Here is a 23,257-nt window from a genome sequence, read left to right as displayed (position 1 = left end):
CCCAAAATAGAGTAGGACCTGGCTGCAGACATCAGCTGGTGTGTCGAGAGCAAGATGGCGTGTCATTACTTTTACCGGAAAATCGACGAGCGAAAGACCTCGGCAGGAAGTTGGTCTTTTTTGGCGGCCACTACGTTGTTTTTGTTTCAACCATACTCGGCGGGTTTCAATTGAGGAAAGGTAAGGATAAGGATGATAGATAAAGAAAGAAAGATAAGGATGAAATTAACTAATTGTTGCAACCTTTCTTAGTTCTTAAATGTAGGCACTGTAGCGTTTAAAGCTTTACCAGAGAATTACTGCAAAGGGCACCGTGTTTCATAGCTAATTGTATCAATATTAACACGCAGTCTTAAAACGAATGCAGGGAGATCACAAGCTAGCTAACACAAAAGCTACATAAATAAAGCTATCAGCAATTGTAGCTTAGCTTTAACTTAGCTATTTGATTTTTCTGGTCTCCCTGTTTGTTAAAACAGTTAAAGTAATAATATTAACTTTATATATAATTTAGACATGATGTAAAGACCACGATTTCTAATACTGACTTAACTGAAACGTTATTAATACCCTTTTTTAATTAAAAAGCGTAGATGCTAAAGTTAGCTTCCGATTCGGGAAATGGCTAAAGGGCTAATACACCCAATTTTTCTCTACTCTGACCATTTTTATTCTGCTCTAGCTCAAAACCTACAACACATACACTCTTCAAACCTGTTTTAGATTATTCTGGGCTCGTAGGAATGCATAAAACATAGTTTGTGATTTGTGAAACCTTCCTCTGATTTGTGAAACTTCAAAAAGACAGATTTATGAATTTATTTTTCAGCATCTGGCCCACACTGGAACTGGTCCTGTGCACCCAGAAATAAAATGTATTTTCTGGACAAGCTTAGCTTTCAATATCTCTAAATATTTTTCAGTTATTGTGTGTGGTGTGCTGGGTCATTCTACTGTGGTTGCACAAATCAGGTGTCCTGCACCAGGTACAATAACTTTGAAATAGTAGCCGCTTCTCTAATTAATGCCGCCCTCCTTCTGATTCTGTTTCAGAATAATCCTAACCTTATAAAAAATAGATATTTTTGTCGACTGACTGCTTTGATCGGGTTTGGTTTAATTAATATTACCGGATTTAAGCACATGTAGCTGCAAATCATTCAGGAGTTACAGGCCTTAAATATAGATCTAAAATGAATATCGGACTTCTTCAAGTGACACTGACAAAACTCCTTACATGTGCTTGTATTCTTCATTTGCTAATAAGATGTATTTTTATCTAAATTCCAGGACAATCGAGGCTTTGAAAAATGGAACCCAGACAGTAATTTCAGATGGTGAAATCAAGGTAATGTTTAATTATAATAAATTAAGACTCTAAAATTGGACATAGGATAATGCAATCCCTTGTTTTCTGTGGTAATGTTGCTTATTTTTAACTCTTGTCTCTACTCAGACTGTGTATAAGGATCTCTGCAGTGGTAGAGTGAAGTCTGGCCGCATGTATCTGTGGCACAATCCAGGTGTCTCGCTTAAATTAAAGCAAAGACTAAAGCCACTGATGTTCCACTTTGCTGATGCACAGGTAAATGTATACTGACTTACAATAAGCTGCATCACATTTATTTATGTGGATGCATGGTCAGTGGGCCACCTGGGTCCGTTGTCTAATGCTGAGAGGAACGTTTTGTTCATTTTTATGTTAACGTGTTTTATAGGTTGACGAGCTGACAGAGCGGATTGGTTCATGCTCAGGAATAGATAAACTAATAAAGAAGAGAGTGTTCCAGTTTCTGGACTTGGTGTTTGATGTCCTTGTTCCAGAGGTACAACGCAGTCTTCAGCAGTGATTGGTATAAAAGTTACTTTTCGAAAACATTTGACAGTGTATGAAGTAATCCTTAACAGAGTTTGGTGGCTTGAGAATCTCGTCTCTGCTTTTTGTGGATGATGTGGTCCTCCTAGCTTCACCCAGCTCTGACCTTCAGCTCTTGCTGGATAGGTTTGCGGCCGAGTGTGAAGCAGCTGGGATGAGGGTCAGCACCTCCAAATCCATGGTTCTCGACCGGAAAAGGGTGGCTTGCCAACTCCGGGTCGGGGGAGAGGTCCTACCTCAAGTGGAGAAGTTTAAGTATCTCAGGGTCTTGTTCACGAGTGAGGGTAGGAGGGATCGGGAGATCGACAGGTGGATTGGTTCGGCGTCTGCAGTGATGCGGACGCCGATCTGTCGTGGTGAAGAGGGAGCTGAGCCAGAAAGCCAGGCTCTCGATTTACTGGTCGATCTACGTCCCAATCCTCATCTATGCTCATGAGCTTTGGGTAATGACCGAAAGAACGAGATCGCGGATACAAGCGGCCGAAATGAGTTTCCTCCGTAGGGTGGCCGGGCTCAGCCTTAGAGATAGGGTGAGGAGCTCGGACATCCGGGAGGGACTCGGAGTAGAACCGCTGCTTCTCTGGATCGAAAGGAGCTAGTTGAGGTGGTTTGGGCATCTGGTCAGGATGCCTCCTGGACGCCTCCCCGGGGAGGTGTTTCGGGCAGGTTCTGCCGGCAGGAGGCCCCCGGGTCGACCCAGGACACGTTGGAGAGGTTACATCTCCAATCTGGTCCGGGAACGCCTTGGGGTCCTGCCGGAGGAGCTGGTGGACAAGGCCGGGGAGAGGACGGTCTGGAGCTCCCTAGTTGGGATGCTGCCCCCGCGACCCGGACCCGGATAAGCAGAGGAAGATGACAACGATGAAGTAATCCTGCATGTTTTTCAGGTAACAATAAAAGTGTTGGAAAAATGGGAGGGGATGAATCGATATGCAGTTGAGAAAGCCATGCTTCAGCAAATTCATTTGTACCCAAAATAAAATGGTTGTGAAATTAAGTGTTTCTTTGGTTTTATTGTCTTTCACTCAAAATAAATACCAACTAGCTAAATAGTTATCAGCTGTAGTAGTTAAATTCTGTTGCAATGAGCTGCTGTGATACACAATAGGACAGTGTTATGGATATTTAATAACTAATTTTTGTTGCTGGTGAGAGAGGAGTGTTGCTGAAATGTTTTTCACTGCTTCTGGGAGTCCTGTACTTTAGCAATTGGTGTAGTTCAAAAGTTCATCTTGGGCTTAACAATAAAACTGAATATTTAGCCAGTACTATTTTGTTTGCACATTTTGAAAAGTCTTAGTTTAATGTGTTCTCATTTTTTCCATATGTTTTTTTAATTCACTTTACAGCCTTTTATTGTGTGTGTATATATACATATGTGTGTGTGTATATATACATATATATATATATATATGTGTGTGTATGTATGTATGTATGTGCTATTGTCATAAAAATTCCCTGTCTGAAGAACAAAGGGATTTAATATTCAATTTTCATGCAACGCAGGTTACAACGTTACTTAAGTTTGCCAGTCCAGATCTGAAGAGAAAAAAAAAATCCGAAATAAAAAGCTTTTTACGGTAAGTTTTGTTTTTTAAAAAACTACTTCCAGTGAAAGTAATGACTTCTGGTTAAGGTAATGACCCACCGTGTAATTTTTCTCTTAAATATGTACAAATCGAAGAGAAAAACGACACGGTATGGTTTTGACAAATTCTAACTACTTTTGTGCTTTGTCAATAAAGCGTATTCAAGAAAAAAAAACTCTTTCCGGCAAAGGCAATGACTTCCGGCGAAGGCAATGACACTTTTTTCCGGATACGTCATTTCCTGTCACGGCAAAGACGCCAGCTGATGTCTGCAGCCAGATGCGCGGCCCAAGCTGCTGTTAAACACCAACGAAGAAGATCTCGTCAGAGGAAGCCAGAATGGACATGTCAGCAAGTGGCGGAGCAGAGCAGCTGTTCCAGAGTCTGAGCCACGTCTACCGAGGTTTTCTCAGAGGAACATGTCCCAGGCTGATGGGAGGAGATGTTGTGAAAGTGATCATGAGCGGCGTGTGTGGACGAGAGCATGGCAAAGCCTCCTGGGAGATAAGCTGCTCCAGCATGACCCTTCTGGAGAAGATCACCTCTGGTGTGCTGCTTCACAAGCTGCCTGCAGACGTTTCAGCAGGCTGGGAGGAGATCCTGAAGGCGCTGCTTGAAGAAACGGACCTCATGTCACAGCTGGTATGTACCAAAGACCACAACCAGGGGCGATTCTAGCGTCAGACGTTTAGGGGGGCAGAGCATCCAGAGAGCTGCGTGTTCAGGCAAGATTAGCTTCAGTTTTGTACATTTGAACACAATTTTATTGTCAGATTAATGAAATAAAAACAAAACACTCTTTTACGCAAATGAAAAAAACAGGACTGTCAGATTTAATTGAGTTTCACAAATAATGCCTTACAGTTTCCGCTATTGCAATAATCTAGTCCAGCCTCAAAGGTCAGTGATGCCCAACTCCCTTTCCCAAAGGCAGGGGTGGACCTTTAAAGCGCCCCAGCGCAAATGGCGCTACATTTTCTCGTCGGGCGGTAAATACTTGACGACTTACCGCCCGGGTGGCGCCCAAGCAGGATCCGAAATTAAATTTTTTACTCACCGGCCAAGTTGGCTGGTAGATGATGAAAATATACCGGCCAAGCATATTTTTTACCGGCCAAAATTCTAAATGATTTAGATCTACCTAAAGCATGTTATTCTATATTATGTTGATTCCAAACAGAGTGACAAAATAATTAAAACATCAATTAATAAGAAAAACAACTTTTTTGTCATTTTTACTATTTATTTATTTTTAGAGATGTTTTTATGAACTCTTTCATTGAAATCTAGTCAGACTCCTTGTTTTCTCTGTCCATGAAGTCTGGCCTCCTGCTTCTGACACCGTCTTTGTGCCAAAGCATTACAGCCTCATTTGGGTCATAGTCCTTGATCTCTGGAGAACACAGCTGCACCATGAGAATATCTGAAAGTGTGTCAGGGCTAGGGTTGTCACGGTAACCGGTGTAGCGGTAAACCCCGGTAAAAAAATTTGACAATAATAATAACCGTCATGTTTTAAAAAAAAAAATTATCTCGGTGGATTACCGTGGCTGCGGTGTAGGCGCGGTGACCCTTACCAGCCACCGTATCATCTGCTGAAGTTGCCGGTGGCACATGCGCACTTTGTTGTTTACGACCAAAACTTTCTTTAAGCTAAAGCTGAAATAATGGCAGGAGGAGACGGCAGCACTCTGGACATTTATTATCCCTCAAAGAAGACAAAGTCAGAAGTACGGGCATTTTTTGGATATTTGAAGAATGCCGAGGGACAGCTGATAGAAGACGGCTATCCTGTTTGCAGCACGAGCAGAAAAAGTGTCTGTGAAAGGCAGCAACGCTACGTGGCCAATAATGTAGTCATTGTCTCACGACTCCGCCATCTCCAGTTCGCCACTTTTCACAAAATCTTCTGGTTGCCACTGGTCCTGGTGGTTTTTCTTCCAGTTCGACAAGTTTTCTTTTGGAAGGCTGGCTGACTCCAGTTAAAAACCGCCACATTTCACCGCTAGTTTTAACACGAAGCTAACTGCTAACTTGATAAACTGCTTGAATGGGATAGGTGGAAATGTCGTTGGATGCGGCGTTCACGTTTCGCGTACGTTTGTGTACGCTGCATGCAGGCGGGAGGAGTATCAGAAATCCATGGAAGATGACTGATAAACATAACTAATTTGGTGCAAACATTTACTCGCCAGGTGGCAGGTAGAGCTCAAAAATTTACTCGCCAAATGGAGCAATTTACTCGCATTTGGCGAGTGGCGAGTGTTAATTTCAGACCCTGCGCCCAAGCCTTGTTTGTCATTTACACACCGGCTTTCACCTACATCATGGCTCTGTAGGAAGCCGCCGTTTTTGTTTCGCGCGCGTGAACCTGTGCGCCTCTAGCCACGTACTGCACGACTCTAGTTATAGTCACGTGAACTTTAAGTTCACTATTAAAAACGAAGTGGAACCACGCTAGAAACACACAAGTACGCAGGGAGATGGCGCCGCCACAGGGATGGGATTTCTTGATGAAATCTCCGGCAAAACGCTTTAAAACTGGTGAGGAGAAGCGAGACAGTTCGAAACGGTATGAAGCGGAAAAGCGTGTGCGTAGGTGGAATGATTCTTGGCGGTTTAAAGAAGACGAAAGGCGCAGAGAATGGCCGTGTTCGAGTTGAGCTGCGCCTCGCCTGGAAAACAGACTAGAGCAGACGGAAGCAGCAGGGGGAGTGGCTGAAAGCCGGCGTTTAAGTCGGACAGATTTCCCTACATGTGTAGCTCGGGGGTGACGATGGCTGAAGATATCGCGTTAGCGTTCACACTTGTTCAATTTTCAATTTTAATTCTGGTGCCTATTAGCAGCTGAAACACATCCTCACGTGCTTGTGGATATCATATATTGTATATGAAAACATGACTGTAATAATAAGTAAAGGTTATCAGCTGTAGCTTCAGTGTGCTCATAGGAAACGTGACAAAAGAACACAAAACACATTTCTCTTTATGGCCTATATTGTTGTCATCATCAACATAACGTGATTTACAGAAAACATGTGACCAACTAACATTTTATGTTCTACCACCGGATGTTTGGATCAAAATATGAACCAATCAGATCTTAGATAAGGTGAGCGCCAGGCGTTTCCCGCCATCCCCTAGGTTTTGCAGCTGAGGGAGAGCAACTGCAGCGCCTTGCTCCAAAATCTGCGGCCGCCTTGATCTCACGAGGTTATCGTTGCCTACGTATGCATGATGTCAGAGCAAGTCGGCGTCAATTCGGTCACAAATCTAACCGGCATGCACTGCTCGCCGATCACCGCTGGTCTAATCTGTGCAGAACTGGCTTATCTCGAACACAGCCAATGGCTCGAATACAGCAAAGCGGAGTTGGTGATGTACTGCGTTGTATGCCGGAAGTATGCGACGACAAAATTGAGTTTTGTTGAGGGAACAAACAAATTCAAACTTGAATACGTTATTATGTTTGTGAATGTGTACAAAATAAAGGTTTACTACATTTAAAACGGTTCAGTTGTTATTTTGACTCGTTTTGGCAGCTGACCAGCGGGGCCGGTAGATTCTTGGCGGGGCCGGTAAATATTCAGAGTTACCGGCCCGGCTGGCCGGTTGGTTTTGAAGTTAATGTCCACCCCTGTTGACTGTTTTTCCTGCTTCAACACACCTGATGCAGATCAGCCGATGATTAAAAGGCCTCTGCAGAGCTGTGGCGGACTTAGCAAAGATTTAGCGTCCTAAAATCTGACTTAGCTTCTGAGGCCCAAGCCGATGGCCTACCTCTGGCTAATGGTAACGCTGCTCTTGCTGCAGAGCTTGATGAGCTGCTGAACAGGTGTTGGATCTGGGAAACAACAAAAACATGCTGGACACTGGTGTTCCTATGTTTCCCAAATGCAAAACAAATGGGCCTAAATAAATGAATACAATGCTGAAATTGTTTTTTTAACTTTCACAAATCAGATAAATGTTTCACAAATCACAAAATGTGTTTTAGACTGCTCAGTTATTGTAAACGAGCTAGTCCAGGTTGTAGTTTTATAATAAGAGCAGATTAAAGATGCTCAGCCAGTGAAACGTCGGTTAGAATCGCCACTAAACGTACTAGTAATATTTTGGGATTTTTGTTTATGTGTATTTAGACTTAATTTTCCACTAATATCAACATCCCATTGGGAAAGAAAATCCATTCTCGTTTTTTCTCCTTAATTCTGAAGCCAAATAGAAACAAATCTCATTTAGCAGATATTTAGGGAGGAGGCAAAAAGAGATGACTAACCATAACCTCCGAAAAAGTCAGATCTAATGTTGGAGTTCTGACATTTTTTCTGAAAAGAATAAGCAATCATTCAGCTGTCCTTTTAAAACGCTTTAAAATGGTTTGATGTACATGTATTTGATAAAACTCCCCAGCACCTTGTCTGTTGGGACCTTATTTAGGCTTCAGCAAGATGAACCTGTCTGCTTTGGATCTACATGGTTTTTACCGTGAAATTGGGAACAGTGACTGAGAAAGATCACACAAGCCTCTTTTATAAGACAGATCATCGCGTCATTACAGAGCGATAAATCCGAATTTGTGGGTCTCGTAAACGCGGCAAGGAGCAAAGGGGAAAGGTGATAAAACTGGATTCTGATGCGCCTTGTAGTGATATTGCTGCATGAGCCCCTCGCCTCTGACGGCTAAACGCGTGTCAGACCCGCTAACCCCTTTGGAGCGACCGTGGGAGCCCCCCCCCCCCCCCCCCGCTAAAGAGGGTGGTCGCAGAGTGCCAGCCGGAAGGGATATAAACACAGATAAACATGGGGTGTGTCCGAATCCACTGGAAGGATGCTTATACGGGTCCTCGCCGGTCTAGCAAGGCCGGGTCCTTGAAGACCGCTAAAACCGGAAGTCAGCGGCTCTGAATTGAAACTTGTGTGGTCATGTGTAAACAGCTTCATTCTTCACCTCTAAGCTTAGTAAAAACGCTTCTTTGCTCTGTTGTCCTTAAAACAAATGACAAGTTTAATTCGCTACACACACACACACACACACACACACACACACACACACACACACACACACACACACACACACACACACACACACACACACACGGGAATAACTGGGACCGGCAATACAAACTCGTTCTGGCTGATTTCTGCCTAAAATGTAATTTAAAAAACAAAATACAAACGAAAAATGTCTATAAACTGAACCGAGCGGATGAACAGATTAGTCGCCTTTTTACGGGGACGGTGAGAGACAGCCAGCTGTTCGACAGAGTGGTGAAAACACTGGCTGAGCGGGCCGTCAAACGGGACAAAAAGCAGGTCACAGCAAAGCTAAAGGTCCTGCAAAAGAAATTTCATCAGTCTGACGTGTCTTCCGTCTGACGCTGAATGCGCGACCATGTACGTCACATGCGGGGGGGCCGCCCAGCATGGACGTAATTTTGGGGGGGGGGACAGGGGGGACATGTCCCCCCCCACTTTTTCCAAAGTGAAGTTTTGACCCCTGCACTTTTTACCATCCAAAAACAATATTACTTTACATTAAATTGACACTGGTTGAGCTCTAGGACCAAGCAGAAAACAACCGTTTGTGTTGAAGCCTGTTTCCCATTAGAACATACTGTAAAGATACCCCCACCCCCGTGTCCCCCCCACTTCTAAAGTGAAAATTACATCCATGCTGCCCAGTGACCTCCCTTTATCACATCTTGGTTTGAGAAGTGCCTGATGACAGTTAATTCTAGCTTCAGCTTTGCTACTAGGAATGCCAAACCCCTCCCCAGGGAGCCGCGGCAAATCCCGTTTTGCAAACGCTACGGTCCTGTAAAAACGGCTAGAGTCGCCCTGAAAAGCTTTAACCCATGAACAAAAATGCCTCCAGTCTTTACGAAGCAGGGTTTTCACCACCTCCCCGCTCTCTCTCTGTGCCTTTCCTCTTTTGTTGTCCTTCTGCAGGCCTGCATAAAGTCCCGTCGTCTGCCTTCAGTTGAATACGTTAATCCAACCCACGCAGCATTCTGGAGACGTGTTGTGCTCTTCATAACTTTTACTGATGTTCCACATGTATCTTCTTGTAAAACTGTAATACAAAGAATAAAGAACAGTCATTCTCACCAAAAGAAAAAAGCAAATGGTAACAAATCAACACAAATTCCACTAAATTATTCCTCCAAAATATTGATTTCAGCCATAAATGAACATATAATTCACTCCAAAGTGCTGATGTGCCAGCTTGTCCTTCGTTATTAGAGAAAACCCAGACAAGCTAACAGACAGATCCTATGGAGGTAACAGAATGGAGAACACCCAGATCTATGAACAAAGGCCCTATAGTGCATAAAACTAACAGATCATGCCTTACCAAGGGCATTGATCAGAGGAACTAACTCCCACGCGTTCGCTCGCTCTGTGAATGTTGAGGAAAACACCCTCTGCTGTTGAAAAACAACTTCACTGCTACTTATGTATGTAGCTCCTAGATGACAGTGTTACCTTAAAAAAGCTAAACTATATCGATATTAAGCAATGTAAAATATTTCTTTAAAAATAAGTTACTTTGTATTGTAGCTAAATACTTCCTTACATTACTTACTGTGTGGAGATCTACAGAAATAACCATAAAACAAACTTCAAATCTATATATATTATTCATAAGAAAGCCATAATGGTTATTACCATCCAACTAATGAAATATTTATTTAATGCACTCTATAAAATTCCATGACTTTTGATAATGTATAAAGCTCTGAATGACCTCCTTCCAAGGTGTTTTCAGAAATTGTTTGAAATCAAAGAAACTAATTATCTATTAAGAGAGGTCTGTTCAAAACAACCAACGTCAGAAAAGGAGGTACAGCAGAGTTGTTCACTATTGTATTTAGAAAAGGTATAAAAATCATTTAAGTCAAAACAACAAAGTTTGATTGTACTTCATTTTCTTACGTTATCTCTGAAACTATATGAATGCATATCTACTAAAAACTAATTGAGGTTACAAAGTTCAGATTTTTAATAGAAATTTTGATAGTTTTTTTTCAGGGAGGAGATAAAGACACGCTGCAGCTCTGATTCTGTAACTTCCTGACTTTGCTCAACGAGTTAATCACAAGCTAAATAACTATTAAATAGTTTTGTAAAAGATGATTTTGCTGTTCGCTACATTTAGTGATTGAAGTGATTGTTAGAAAAGGCGTGGGATTAAAGAACAAGTCACCCCCTACCAGTCTTACTCCACTCCCATTTCCTGTTTGAAAAATACAACAAATGCTGTTGCCTAGCTGACTGAGAGGGCGGAGCCGCTAACAAATACACACACACACACACACACACACACACACACACACACACACACACACAGGCTCACAACAACACTGTGACATCATATGGTACCAGCTAACGTCCTAGGGTACCTCTTAGCCAATAGCGATGGCAGAGTTAAATTCAAATGTAATGCAGAGTTTTCACCTGACAACAGCACAACACTGACAGTGTTAAGCAGAATATTTAAATTTTAACTAAAATGCACTAAAGTGCAAAACTATTGACAACACATGTCTACAGCATCATCAGAGACTCGTTTATATAGTTTATCAGTAAAAAAAAAGTTGGTTTGTGGGTGACTCTAATTTCCCTCTGGGATTAATAAAGTATTTTTGAATTGAATTGAATTGACTTCCTCTTTAAATAAGTGTGGGCTTCTGCCTGCTCCTGTTCTTTTTTCAGTTGTAGTATCTGTTATTATTTAATATCTCTTAAAACAACAAAAACAAAGAGGAATCTTGACAAAAAAAAAAACCCCGCCCTAAATGGTGTTTACCTTGCAAACGAACCTCTCCAAAGTTACAGAAAAACAAAAGCTAATCTAAACGACCCCAAAATAGACTTAAACTATGCCTAATCAAACCTTGTCTGACGCAGAACATCTGCCATGCAAAAGTGGCTAAAACTGCAGTTCCATCCTCATCCACTTGGGGCTGGCAGCAGAAGAGAGCAAATTCTCATTGACTCCCATGTTAAAAAAGCCAATTTCACAGCGGAAATAAACATGTTTACAGCCTGGTTCAAAAACATGTTAGGTTTAGTAGATCTACCCATGACAACTCTTAGGGGGGTGAATTTTTCTGTAACTCTTCTGTTTAAGTGGAATTAAATTCTTAAAATTCGGAATAATTAATGAGCATCAGCCACGTGACTTCAGAGCTAGCTGGGGAAAGGCCTCAGCCTGGGCCTTGGCCTCGCCTTAACTCATTCGCTGCCGGCTGTTTCCTGATCGCTAACGGCCTTCGCTGCCAGCGTTTTTCACCGTTTTTACAGTTTTTTTTAAGAGTCACAGAATGTTACGCGCTAGGATGATGTCGACGCCGAAACAACCAAAACAAAGCGGGGACTCACCTCTTACATCAGGATGAATCCGCATGTTTCGAGCATTATCCGTTCTTTCATAATCCGTTGTTGAATTTTGATTGGCAGAAGCTTTTCTGGTTTGCGCCTCACTTTTTTTTACAGCAGCGGCCCAAAACAATCTCTTAACACATGGATGTTCTGCTTTCTGATCACGTGACGTGTGGCGTACGCGGATGAAGATCGGCTTTAGATCGGTGTTTGTTCTCACGGTGCGGGGGCTCGTTCCGATGCCCACACAGTAAAAAAATGCAAATGACGACTTTTATCGTTCCTTGATGATAAAAGTCTTAATTTAAAATCCAACAGCTCGCTTCCACTGATGACTAAAGACATCAATTGCATTTTTTAATGGGGCAGGCTTGTGAATAAGCCCCCGCACCGTGAGAGTAAACATCACGGCTCCAAAGCTGATCCTCACCCTGCGGGATCAGGAAGCAGAAAATCATGACTTAGAAGATCGTTTTGGGGCGCTGCTGTGAAAAAATCGAGCCGCTAACCAGAAAAGCTTCTGCGGCTCCCACTTTGGCAATGGATTGTGAAAGAACGGAAAAAGCTAGGAACACGCTGATTCTTCCTGGATGTAAGAATTGGGTCTACTCTTTCTTTTGCTAGTTTTGGTGTTTACACGGTCATAGAGCACTTCAAAAAACAGTAAAAAGGCTCAAAACCTCTGGTAGTCAGAGGCTTTCTGATCAGAAAATGGCTGGCAGTTAATGAGTTAACAGATGTTTGGCCATTTCGACTCCGAGTCCTCTTTGTTTGTGTTTGGATGTTAATCATGGAATTATTTGGTCACAGAAGGGAAGGTGTTTGTATTGACTGCACTAACAGATCGGTTCCTGCTTCTTTTTATCAGTAAGTAAAATTATATTTCAGTACTTTATTTTGCTGGCTGAACTGCTTGGTCAAACATGTTAGTGGAGCTGCATAGGAAACGGGTGCCTGGCTTCTCCCGTCTCCTGCCCGGGAACAGTTGCTAGAGTAGGCGGCTGGCTGTTCCCGTTTCCCGGCTCCGATGCGAGTCTGTAGTCATGCTGGTCACTTGTGGATCTCTGAGGGAGACCACAGAAACACCCCAGCTCTTTAATTTGATGCTGCTTCACTTTTGAGTCACTCAACCGCGCTAACCGCATTTTTCCAACCCTAACTCTTTTCTTGTTTGCTGGTGGATGGGGAAAATTCAGTGCACTTACCATAACATCACTCTGGCTTTACTGTGGTCAAATAACCTAGTTGGCCATTCCCAACGTCACAGTTGTCCTCATTCTAATTCTTTATTTTAGGGTATGTTTTGATTCTATGAACATTTCACGACTTCAGGATTCAAAAGATTGTTTATTTTCTCATTATGACACTGCATGATTTTTTTTCTTCTCATAAGCACTGAATTAACAATTTTCACTTGGGTACCGGAATGCTCCTTTTAAATAGGGTAACAAAAATGGTTCCAAATTAAATGATTAGGTATGATGTCTCCCACATTATAAAATCCTAATTTTATCAGATGAAGCAAAAGGATTGCTCCATTACACTTAGGAAGCGGTTTAAGTCTCCTGTGTGGCAGTATATCTAAAGTATTCCCACACCGGTGACTTCAACCACTTCCTAGGCATAAATAGAGCAGTTCCGATGGTTGTTGTCTCTGGATCTGCTTCTGCTGCCTGTGCAGTTTCACTTTTGTTTTTGCTGTGTGGGGTCGCGCTATTGTCTTTTTATTATAGGCGGGTTTGGAGATGTCTTTACAGGGGGTTAACCGGGGTTAATAGTCAGATCTGGTAATTCCTGCAACCCTACACACAAAAGCAATAATACACAAAAAAATAATAGTAAATGTGGGAAATCAGTATTTTATTGTTTTATCATGGATCAAAGAGAAAACAACACAAACAGGGTGGGGTGAGTTGGGGGCAGGGGTAGATTTATAAGTCCCCACCAATGTCAAGATCAACTCTACGCCAGTGATAAACTATATAAGGCTGAAGAAATGAAGCTTCAAATATGAACCTTTTGGCAACTGGAAACCCTTGTTGGATCATGAGGCTTCATTTGACCGTCTCCACTAAGAATAGCAGTGAAGCTAAAATCCACATTTGTGTACCACAGGTACAGCAGCTCCATGCTGAGGACCAACTGGTGTCGCACCTGGCAGCAAAGACTGTGTCCAGGTGTGTTTTGTACCTTCTCAAGAAATCCGTGAGTACTCCCCAACATCCATTTCACTGTGTTTGGCGTCAAAGAGTAACATTAAAATACATCAGGGTAGGGCTAGGCAATATGACTAAATATTTCGTCTGTATGATAGAAAATGTCTATTTTATATGAAGCGCTAGCCTTTATACTAAGGCTGCACGATTTTAGAAAAACCTGCGATATTCAATAACAGTGATTACTATTGCAATGACGATATTACTTGTGTTCAATAAAAACTTAAGGAACAAAAATAATCAAAAACAAAGAAAGGAAAAAATTCCTAAAAATGAAAAAAGCAAAAGATGTGAGGAAAGGGAAAAAGAAAATGAACAAGAAAGGATCAGTGAATCCCAGGAAAAGCAGGATCAGCAGAAAGAGCAGAACCAAGCTAACTCAGGTGTTTGCTAACTATCTAAATTAAGTGCCGTCCGCCTCGGGGACGGTCATCTAACCAATGAGAACCCACCCAATTGGCCAAATGGATAAAGAGCTGTATTTGATTTGTTAAAAAAACATTTCATGATTGACTGACAGTTTGATTGACAGAATGCATTTTGTGTAGCAAACATTTGAGCTGACCAATCATTGCGATATTTATCTGTTCTTTGCGATAGGCATATTGTGCATGCTGATATTGCGATAGCGATATATTGTGCAGCCCTAGTTTATACCACGATTAAACATTTTACAGCAGTATTTTATGTCATGGTGCACTTTACGGCATGCCCATGCATGCTAGACACGCATAAACAAACATAGAGGAAGATGTTAGCTGATGAGGTTCAGACTAGGGTAATTTTCAACAGGATTTCCTGCCAACCCAAACGGAGGAGCTTGTGCCTAAAAGAAGGACATTGTCCGTTGCATAGTTGTGGTTTGGATATAGGAAGGCTGACGTGGACCAGAAAACAATTGTTTGTAAAGTTTGCCGGCTCCCGGTGCCAATAACAGACTCCAACACTACAACTTTTTTAATCACCTGTGCAAGAACCACGAAAAAGAATACATGGGGGGAACAAGCAAAAGCCATAAAAGCAGTGTAGTGTGGTAGGGTAAACGCTCATAACAAACCCCAGACACAGACGCTACAACAGGTGTTTATCCATGGCACACCATATAACGACAGATCCCGCAGATAGGATGTGAATTCTCCCAGGCCTACGTCAGGGTATTTAAATGTATAAGTTTCTATCTGAATGCTGAAATCTGAAACAAATGTGTCTGTTTGAAACCAACTAAGCGCACATGAAATGTCAGTCAAGTCAAACGGAAGCGCCACCCCAACTAGGCTTAGCATCAGTGCTTCAGCTATTACCGGAACGCAAATAGCAATGTCAGACCAAAGTTCACTGAGAGCAAAACGGATGCTGGAATGCATGCGGGGGCGAATGATGAATGGAATTCTTGACCAAACAGTGATTCCGTCAACATGTTATCCTTTTTCAAATCGCTAAGTAAGAACGGGGGACGAAAGGGTAGCTTCCCTTCGCCTTCAGGTCGGGGACGGGGTCCTGACTGTTGTTTGTGCTTATGCACCAAATAGTAGTTCAGAGTACCCACCCTTTTTGGAGTGCCTGGGACGAGTACTAGATGTTGCTTTGACAGGGGGCTCCAGTCCTGCTGGGGGATTTCAGTGCTCACTTTGGCAATGTTGTCGCAACCTGGAGTGGCGTGATTGGGAGGAATGGCCCACCCAATCTGAACTCGAGTGGTGTTCTGTTATTGGACTTCTGCGCAAGTCGCAATTTGGACATAACAAACACCATGTTCAAACATAAGTATGCCCATCGGTATACCTGGTACCAGGGCAGCCTAGGTTACAAGGTCAATGATTGACTTTTTAGTTTTATCATCTGACCTGAGACCGTATGTTTTGGACACTTGAGTAAAGAGAGGAGCGGAGATGTTAACTGATTACCACCTGGTGGTGAACTGGATCAGATGGCAGGGGAAGATGCTGCGCAGACCTTTGACCATGTCCAGAGAGCAGTGGAGGACATTGAGTTTGATTGGGCATTGTTCCGGCCTGCAGCTGTTGAGGCGGCTGTTGCTAGCTGTGGTCACAAGGTGGTCGGTGCCAGTCGTGGCTGTAACCTCGTGCCCGCTGGTGGACACCAGAGCTTAGGGGAGCTGCCAAGCTGACGAAGGAGGCCTACAGGCCGTGGCTTGTCTGTGGGTCTCCAGAGGCAGCCGACATGTACCGGAGGGCCAAGTGGTGTGTAGCAGTGGCAGTTTCCGAGGCAAAAACTCTGGTGTGGGAAGAGTTTCGCGAGACCATGGAGAAAGCCTATCGATCGACCCCAAAACGGTTCTGGCAAACCATCTGGTGCCTCAGGGGAGGAAGGCAGCAACTTGCTCGCACTGTTTACAGTGGGGATGGGGAGCTGTTGACGCCAATTGGGGCTATTGTCGGGCGATGGAAGCAACACTTTGCGGAGCTCCTCAGTCACTCCGACACTCAGTCCGAGGAGTTACCAGAGCTGGAAGACCTGGAGATGGACTGTCCAATCTCTGGGGCAGAAGTCATTGAGGTAGTCAAACAACTGCGCAGCGGCGTAATCCGTGGGGTGGATGAGATCCGACCTGGGCATCCGACCATAGGGTGTGTTCCAACTATAGGGGGTTCACACTCCTCAGCCTCATGGGAAAGGTCTACTCCAGTGTACTGGGGAGGGGGGTCCGGTCGATAGTTGAACCTCAGATAGAGGAGGAGCAATGTGGTTTTTGTCCTGGCCATGGAACTGTGGACCAACTCTTTACCCATGCTAGGGTGATGGAGGGTTCATGGGAGTTTGCCCAACCAATCCACATGTGTTTTGTGGATTTGGAGAAGGCTTAGGACCGTGTCCCGAGAGTCACCCTGTGGGGGATACTCCAGGAGTATGGGGTGGATGGTCTTTTGCTAAGGGCCATTCATTCCCTGTACCAGAGGAGTGTGAGTTTGGTCCGCATAGCCGGCAGTAAGTCGGACCTGTTCCCATTGAGGGTTGGACTCTGCCAGGGCTGCCCTTTGTCACCGATCTTGTTCATAACATTTATGGACAGGATTTCTAGGTGCAGCCGTGGTGTTGAGGATGTGGAGTTTGGTGGCAGGAGAATGATGTGGTCCTCCTCCTAACTTCATCAGGCTCTGACCTACAGCTCTTGCTGGGGAGGTTTGCAGCCGAGTGTGAAGCAACTGGAATGGGGATCAGCACCTCCAAGTCTGAGACCATGGTTCTCAACCACAAAAGGGCAGCTTGCCAACTGCGGTTCAGGAGAGAGGTGCTTCCTCAAGTGGAGGAGTTCAAGTATCTCGATGTCTTATTCACGAGTGAGGGAAGGAGAGAGTGGGAGATTGACAGGTGGATCGTGGCAGCATCCGCAGTGATGCGGACGCTAAACTGGTCTGTTGTGGTGAAGAAAGAGCTGAGCCAGAAAGCAAGGCTCTCTATTTACCAGTCGATCTACCGCCCAGTCCTCACCTATGGTCATGAGCTTTCAGTAGTGACCGAAAGAACATGATCGCGGATACAAGCGGCCAAAATTAGTTTTCTCCGTGGGGTGGCTGGGTTCAGCCTTAAGCCGGGCGTACACTGTGCGACTTTTTCACTTTTTTGAGCCGATTTTCCAGTCGTGCGAGAATCCACGACATCGGGGCGAGTTTTGCGCCAAGTGGTCGTGTAGTGTACAGGGGGTTACGAGAGGCGATTAACACCACGTGACCATCTGCCGATCAGCAGTCGTGAGGTCGCACGGACTTCTGGCGTGTTTAATATTTCGCTCGTCCCTCGTGAGGGTATCGCACTGTTGAAGCGGCGCTGCGAGCAGCTGCGACCCAAAAAGTATCAGAACCGCTCACGGCGCATGCGCAATCCTGCATCAACGCCGCTCCCCGCTATTTCCCTAATAACACACGTTGTTCGTTTTAATTTCTACACGTTTTTTTTTACTCACAAAGATTGTCAAGAAAGCGTGTTTGTCGTGTTCATGTCAAATTAAACTGATCACAAAACACAGATTTACTTTCTTTATTTAATTTTCCTCATCCAACCCCCATAAATCCCTGTGTGTCCTCCTGCAGCACTCCTGAAGGACAACAGGCAAAACAAGACAAAAGTCTGACGTGTTGTGTAAAAACTGCTATTTTTAGCACATTTTTAGGTCCGACGTGTTGCTACCAGACGTACAGTGTGAGCAGTCAGGTCGCATCCGAGAACTGGGTCGTACAGTGTGAGCGCCTGGCTCGTGAGATCTGCTCTGCGAGGAAGTCGTACAGTTTGAGCTGAAGCTGAGTGCTACGAGTGATAAAGTCGCACAGTGTACGCCCGGCTTTAGGGATAAGTTGTGGAGCTCGGACATTCGGGAGAGACTTGGAGTAGAGCCGCTGCTCCTCTAGATCGAGAGGAGTCAGTTGAGGTGGTTTGGGCATCTTGTTAGGATGCTTCTTGGTCGCCTTCCCCAGGAGGTGTTTCAGGCATGTCCTGCTGGCAGAAGGCCCCCTGGTTGACCCAGGACACATTGGAGAAAGTGCATCTCCGAACTGGGCCAGGATCCCGGGGTCCCGCCGAAGGAGCTGGTGGAAGTGGCCGGGGAGAGGACAGTCTGGAACTCCCTAGTTAGGATGCTGCCCCCGTGACCTGGATAGATGAAAGAAGACGAGACTAAGCTAAGTAAGAAAACAAATTTGGATGAATTTCAAAATAAAATTCTAATTACAGGAGTAGATAAACTTACTATTCCTGTTATTTTCTGACCAACATAATGTCTTTGATTACCTGACCAACATAATGTCTTTGATTACCTATCTTAAACACAAGTGGCAGGACAAGTTAACAGATTCTAGAAATTACCAGAACACGTCCCTTCAAAATAAGATAGTTACCGGTAGGGATGCACCGATGGATCGGCATTTGATCGTAATCGGCCGATAGCGCCTCTATCGGTTTTGATCGGAGTTTTCAAAATAGATCGAAGCAGACCGATCAGGTAGGGTTGTCACGGTAACCAGTGTAGCGGTAAACCCCGGTAAAAAAAGTTAATAATAATAACCGTCTTGTTTTTTAAAAAACTATATTATCTGGGTGGGTTTACCGTGGCTGCGGTGTAGGCGCGGTGACCCTTACCAGCCACCGTATCATCTGTTGAAGTTGCCGGCGGCAAATGCGCGCTTTGTTCTTTACAACCAAAACTTTCTTGAAGCTAAAGCTGAAATAATGGTCAAAGGAGAAGACGGCAGCCCTCAGGAGGACATTTATTATCCCTCAAAGAAGACAAAGTCGGAAGTACGGGCATCTTTTAGATATTTGAAGAATGCCGAGGGAGTTTATAGAAGACGGCTATCCTGTTTGCAGCACGTGCAGAAAAAGTGTCTGTGAAAGGCAGCAACGCTTCAAATCTCATGACACATCTGCGTGACCATCACCCACAACTCTACAGTCAACGCAAGGCAAGCTAACGTTAGCGTTTTAGCTAATATGCGTGATCCGAGGATATGGGTTGAGGGAGAATGCAACGAGTCGCTATATAAAGCAGCCGCAGTGCTGCTACCTGCATATAAACCGTGTCGCGGACACCGCCATGTTGAAATGACGCTATGCATTACGGGGCTCCCAGGGGCAGATAAGAGTTGGTCTCTCTCCGAGAATAATTATGAATTTAACAATGATTACTGCCTGATGACATTTCCCCACATCTGCAAAGCTCACTGAAAGGACACAAACCGAGGACAATATTTTCCTGATATAGGGTTTATTACTCAAGTAAGGATAAAAAAGTATCTGATTAGAAGGCTACTTGAGTACTGAGTATCATCTGATCTAATATTTTTAAAATGATGACATCAAACAAACAAAAAATAAGAAGTTATGGGCAAATATTGGTATTTTAAAGACTAAAGGGGAAAAATGTAAACAAATAAACAACATAATTACAAAATAACACATTTTAGGCAAAATTTAGACACAAACTGAGGACAATTTTTCCTGACATACAGGGTTTATTTAACTGTGTGAAAATGTAGCACGTTTAAAAAAATACCGCGATAATACCGAAAACCTTGGTAATTTTGGTCACAATAACCATGAGGTTAAATTTTCACACCGTGACAACCCTAATACAGACCATTTTAGATTAGGTTACATTTCCTTTACTCCCAGATTATGTAGTTTGTTGCACTCATTATAATGTTGTAGAAAATTTCTGGCCAATCCACGTGATCGGTATCGGTGATCAGCATTCTTTGATATCGGTATCGGTGATCGGCAGCAAAAATCCTGATCGGTGCATCCCTATTTACCGGATCTTGTTCCGGCAAGATCCGGCTCAAATTAAGCAATGGTTAAGGTTAGTTGAACGTTGACCTGACACCACAGACTAGGAAGCTAGAAAACCACCACCTTGTCAGCATGTAATTTCTCTTGTTCACTCTTCTTTTATTCATCTCAAGAACATTGCTAAGCTTAGTCCCCTTCTGACCTGCGCTGAACTTGAAATTGTTCTCCACACCTTCATCTCCCCATGGTTAGACTACTACAACTGGCTTTTCACTTCCATTTTCTTAACCTGCTTTTCCGCAGGGTCATGGGGGGGGGGGGGGGGGGGTTTCAGCCTGTCTCTAACTGTCTTTTGGCAAATGGGTGGTTTACACCCTGGACCCTGTTGCTAGGCCATCACAAAGCAACACAAGTACACACAGGACAAAAAACCATGCACACACATTTACACCTAAGAACAATTTAGAGAGATTAAACAAACTCACTTTCATATTTATGGACTGTGGGAGGATGCCGGAGTACCCGGAGGAAACCCACTCGTGCACAGGGAGAACATGCAAACTCCTTGTAGAGAGACCTCAGGCTGTGATGTGAACAAAGGACCTGCTTGCTGCAAGGCAACAGCGCTAATCACTGCACCACTGTGCAGCCCCCTGGCTTTTCAGTTGTCTGAGCGAAACCTACCTGAACTGTCTACAGGTGGTTCAGAATACCTGTGCTTGGCTTCTGACCAAGTCATCCAAACACACCCACATCACTCCACTTCTCAGACCCAGTAGTCTCCTTTAAAAAGCTGCTGAAAACTCACTTGTTCAGGTAGGCTTGGGTGTGACCTTTTGTTCATCCTCTGCTTCCTGTCTACCTTCTCTTCATGCTGCTGTTTGTACCAGTTCTGCGTTTTTTGGGATCCCATGGTTTATCTTTTATCTTTTTTTTAAATCTTTTCTTTTTTAAATATTAAAATTTTAATTTTCTTTCTTATTTTTATGTTAAGAGGCACTGTATAAAATATTTTTTCTTCTTTACATCTTGATGATCTTTATAGTTTCTGTTTTGTCAGGACCTACAGTGCTCAGCATAAATACGAACACCCATCTGCATTTGTCATAAAACCTTTACACGGTTTCCCCAGAAAATGAGTTAAGCCTTGCGGATTCGGCTGTCGGGAGGGCCGTCCCGCATCGCCCCTCCGTGAGAGCGGGGGTGGGGGGGTTGCACATGTTCTGCTGCTGTTTCTCACCAGTATCAGCTGATGGAGGGCTCTAGTTTCGTTGCACCATTTGTTTCAGCGGACACGGTAGAGTTGGGGAGGTGGGCGGGGCATGACGCTTAGCCTGGCGGGTGGCCAAGCAAAGCCTGGTGGACCACCAGGCTTAAGCCCCCTTCAGACAGGCCATGAAAAACGGAAATGTTCAGGACTCTGTCTGTAAGACCTTTGTGTCTGAATACAAACATCCGGATAACGTTTTCCGTAATTAAACCGGACGATGCCCCTAGTAACAGGTCCTGACTTGTTACGGACAAGGTGGCTGCTTCAGACTGGTGAGGTTGAGTTCCGGACAGGGAGGAGGGGGAGGGGGCCGGGGGACGCTGTGCGCACCTAGATAGCTCGCTCCTGTAGCATGCGGCGAACCATGGCAGCTCACCTCCTACGGTACCGTCTAGACGCGCGACGGAGTGCTTCACACCGCTTCCGTGATTCCTTTAACCATTGAGCTTCATCATCCAGGTCTCTTATGCGCAGAATTATGCTTAACATAAGTCCGACCCCCCTCAGACATCTGGAACTTTTCCCTGCTGTGTGAAGGCAGCTGAAAGGACAAGTTCCGGTACGAAAGTGGTGTGTCTGAAAACACAGTTCTGGTTAAAAGCCGGACCGAATTATCCACACATATTCCAGAATGTCAATCTGAAAAGGGTTTTGTAAAGCGCAGGGGGAAGCCCTGCTTTAGTTTCCTTTCAGAATCAACATTTTCTATGAGATACCAAACCACAAAATAGTCCCACTAATGTGGGCAATTGATTGCAAACAAAATCTGTTCATTTTCACTCACTAAACAGTGATTTTCCTAACAAATCCATTCAAGCCCATGTTGCTAAAATGAGTACACCCCAGTTCTTGTCTTAGGAGAAAAGCCACACTTAACACTACAGAATTCAAAAGAACAGGCATTCACCCACAGGTGAGTCTAATGATTCATGTAAGAGGCGTCCAGCAGACAGGTGACCATAAAAGGACATTACTGAACAGAGAAAAGCCCCTCCCACTTCATGCTGTCAGCAACGCCTCCACGTGGAGGAGAAATGTCACAACATCTGAGAAAGGAAACCATTTCTTTACACAAACTGGTGAGGGCTACAAGAAGATCAGCAAAGCTTTACGTATCAGTCAGAACACTGTAAATGATAAATGATCCGCACTTGTATAGCGCCTCTCAGAGTAAGGACTCCAAAGCGCTTTACACGACAGTGTATCATTCATCCATTCACACACTCATTCACACACTGATGGTGATGAGCTACGATGTAGCCACAGCTGCCCTGGGGCGCACTGACATAGGCGAGGCTGCCGAGCACAGGTGCCACCGGTCCCTCCGACCACCACCAGCAGGCAAGGTGGGTTAAGTGTCTTGCCCAAGGACACAACAGCAGAATTCTCTGTCCGGAGCCGGGATCGAACCTGCAACCTTCTGATTACTGGACAACCCGCTCAACCTGTTGAGCTACTGTAGCAGCAGTGATCCAAACATTTAGGAGAGGTGGAAGAGCAACCATCTTACAGAGACGTCCAGGCCATCCACAGAAGTTAACATCTCTACAGAAGCATCTTCTGATCAGAAGGCTGAAGAAAATCTCCATGCAAGTTCACTGCAGGTAGCTAAAGCAGTAGAAAGCCAAACTGGAGTGTTCGTTTCCCGTGACGCCATACGGCGCACACCAGAGGAACG

The 23,257-nt window shown here is 44.2% G+C and overlaps 1 protein-coding gene across 3 annotated transcripts in view; it reads left to right on the top strand.

The window, feature by feature from the left end:
- Window positions 1-24: 24 nt before the first annotated feature.
- Window positions 25-23,257, top strand: part of lins1 (lines homolog 1) — a 60,171-nt gene continuing 36,938 nt past the window's right edge. The window contains exons 1-7 of one of the 3 annotated variants that reach the window (XM_070554462.1): window positions 25-180; window positions 1,291-1,348; window positions 1,457-1,585; window positions 1,719-2,763; window positions 3,383-3,456; window positions 3,622-4,107; window positions 13,969-14,058. In XM_070554462.1, the coding sequence (XP_070410563.1) occupies window positions 3,805-4,107; window positions 13,969-14,058 (393 nt within the window). In that variant the 5' untranslated portion in view covers window positions 25-180; window positions 1,291-1,348; window positions 1,457-1,585; ... (1 more) ...; window positions 3,383-3,456; window positions 3,622-3,804. Of the gene's footprint in view, window positions 181-1,290; window positions 1,349-1,456; window positions 1,586-1,718; window positions 4,108-13,968; window positions 14,059-23,257 lie in introns of all 3 variants that reach the window. The other 2 variants (XM_070554463.1, XM_070554461.1) reach the window with 2 other exon arrangements.

This window comes from Nothobranchius furzeri, chromosome 9 (assembly GCF_043380555.1).
Source record: "Nothobranchius furzeri strain GRZ-AD chromosome 9, NfurGRZ-RIMD1, whole genome shotgun sequence".
Classification (NCBI taxonomy): Eukaryota; Metazoa; Chordata; class Actinopteri; order Cyprinodontiformes; family Nothobranchiidae; genus Nothobranchius; species Nothobranchius furzeri.
The sequence above is the reverse complement of the archived record's forward strand: the minus strand, read 5'-3'. Positions and strand labels throughout refer to the sequence as shown.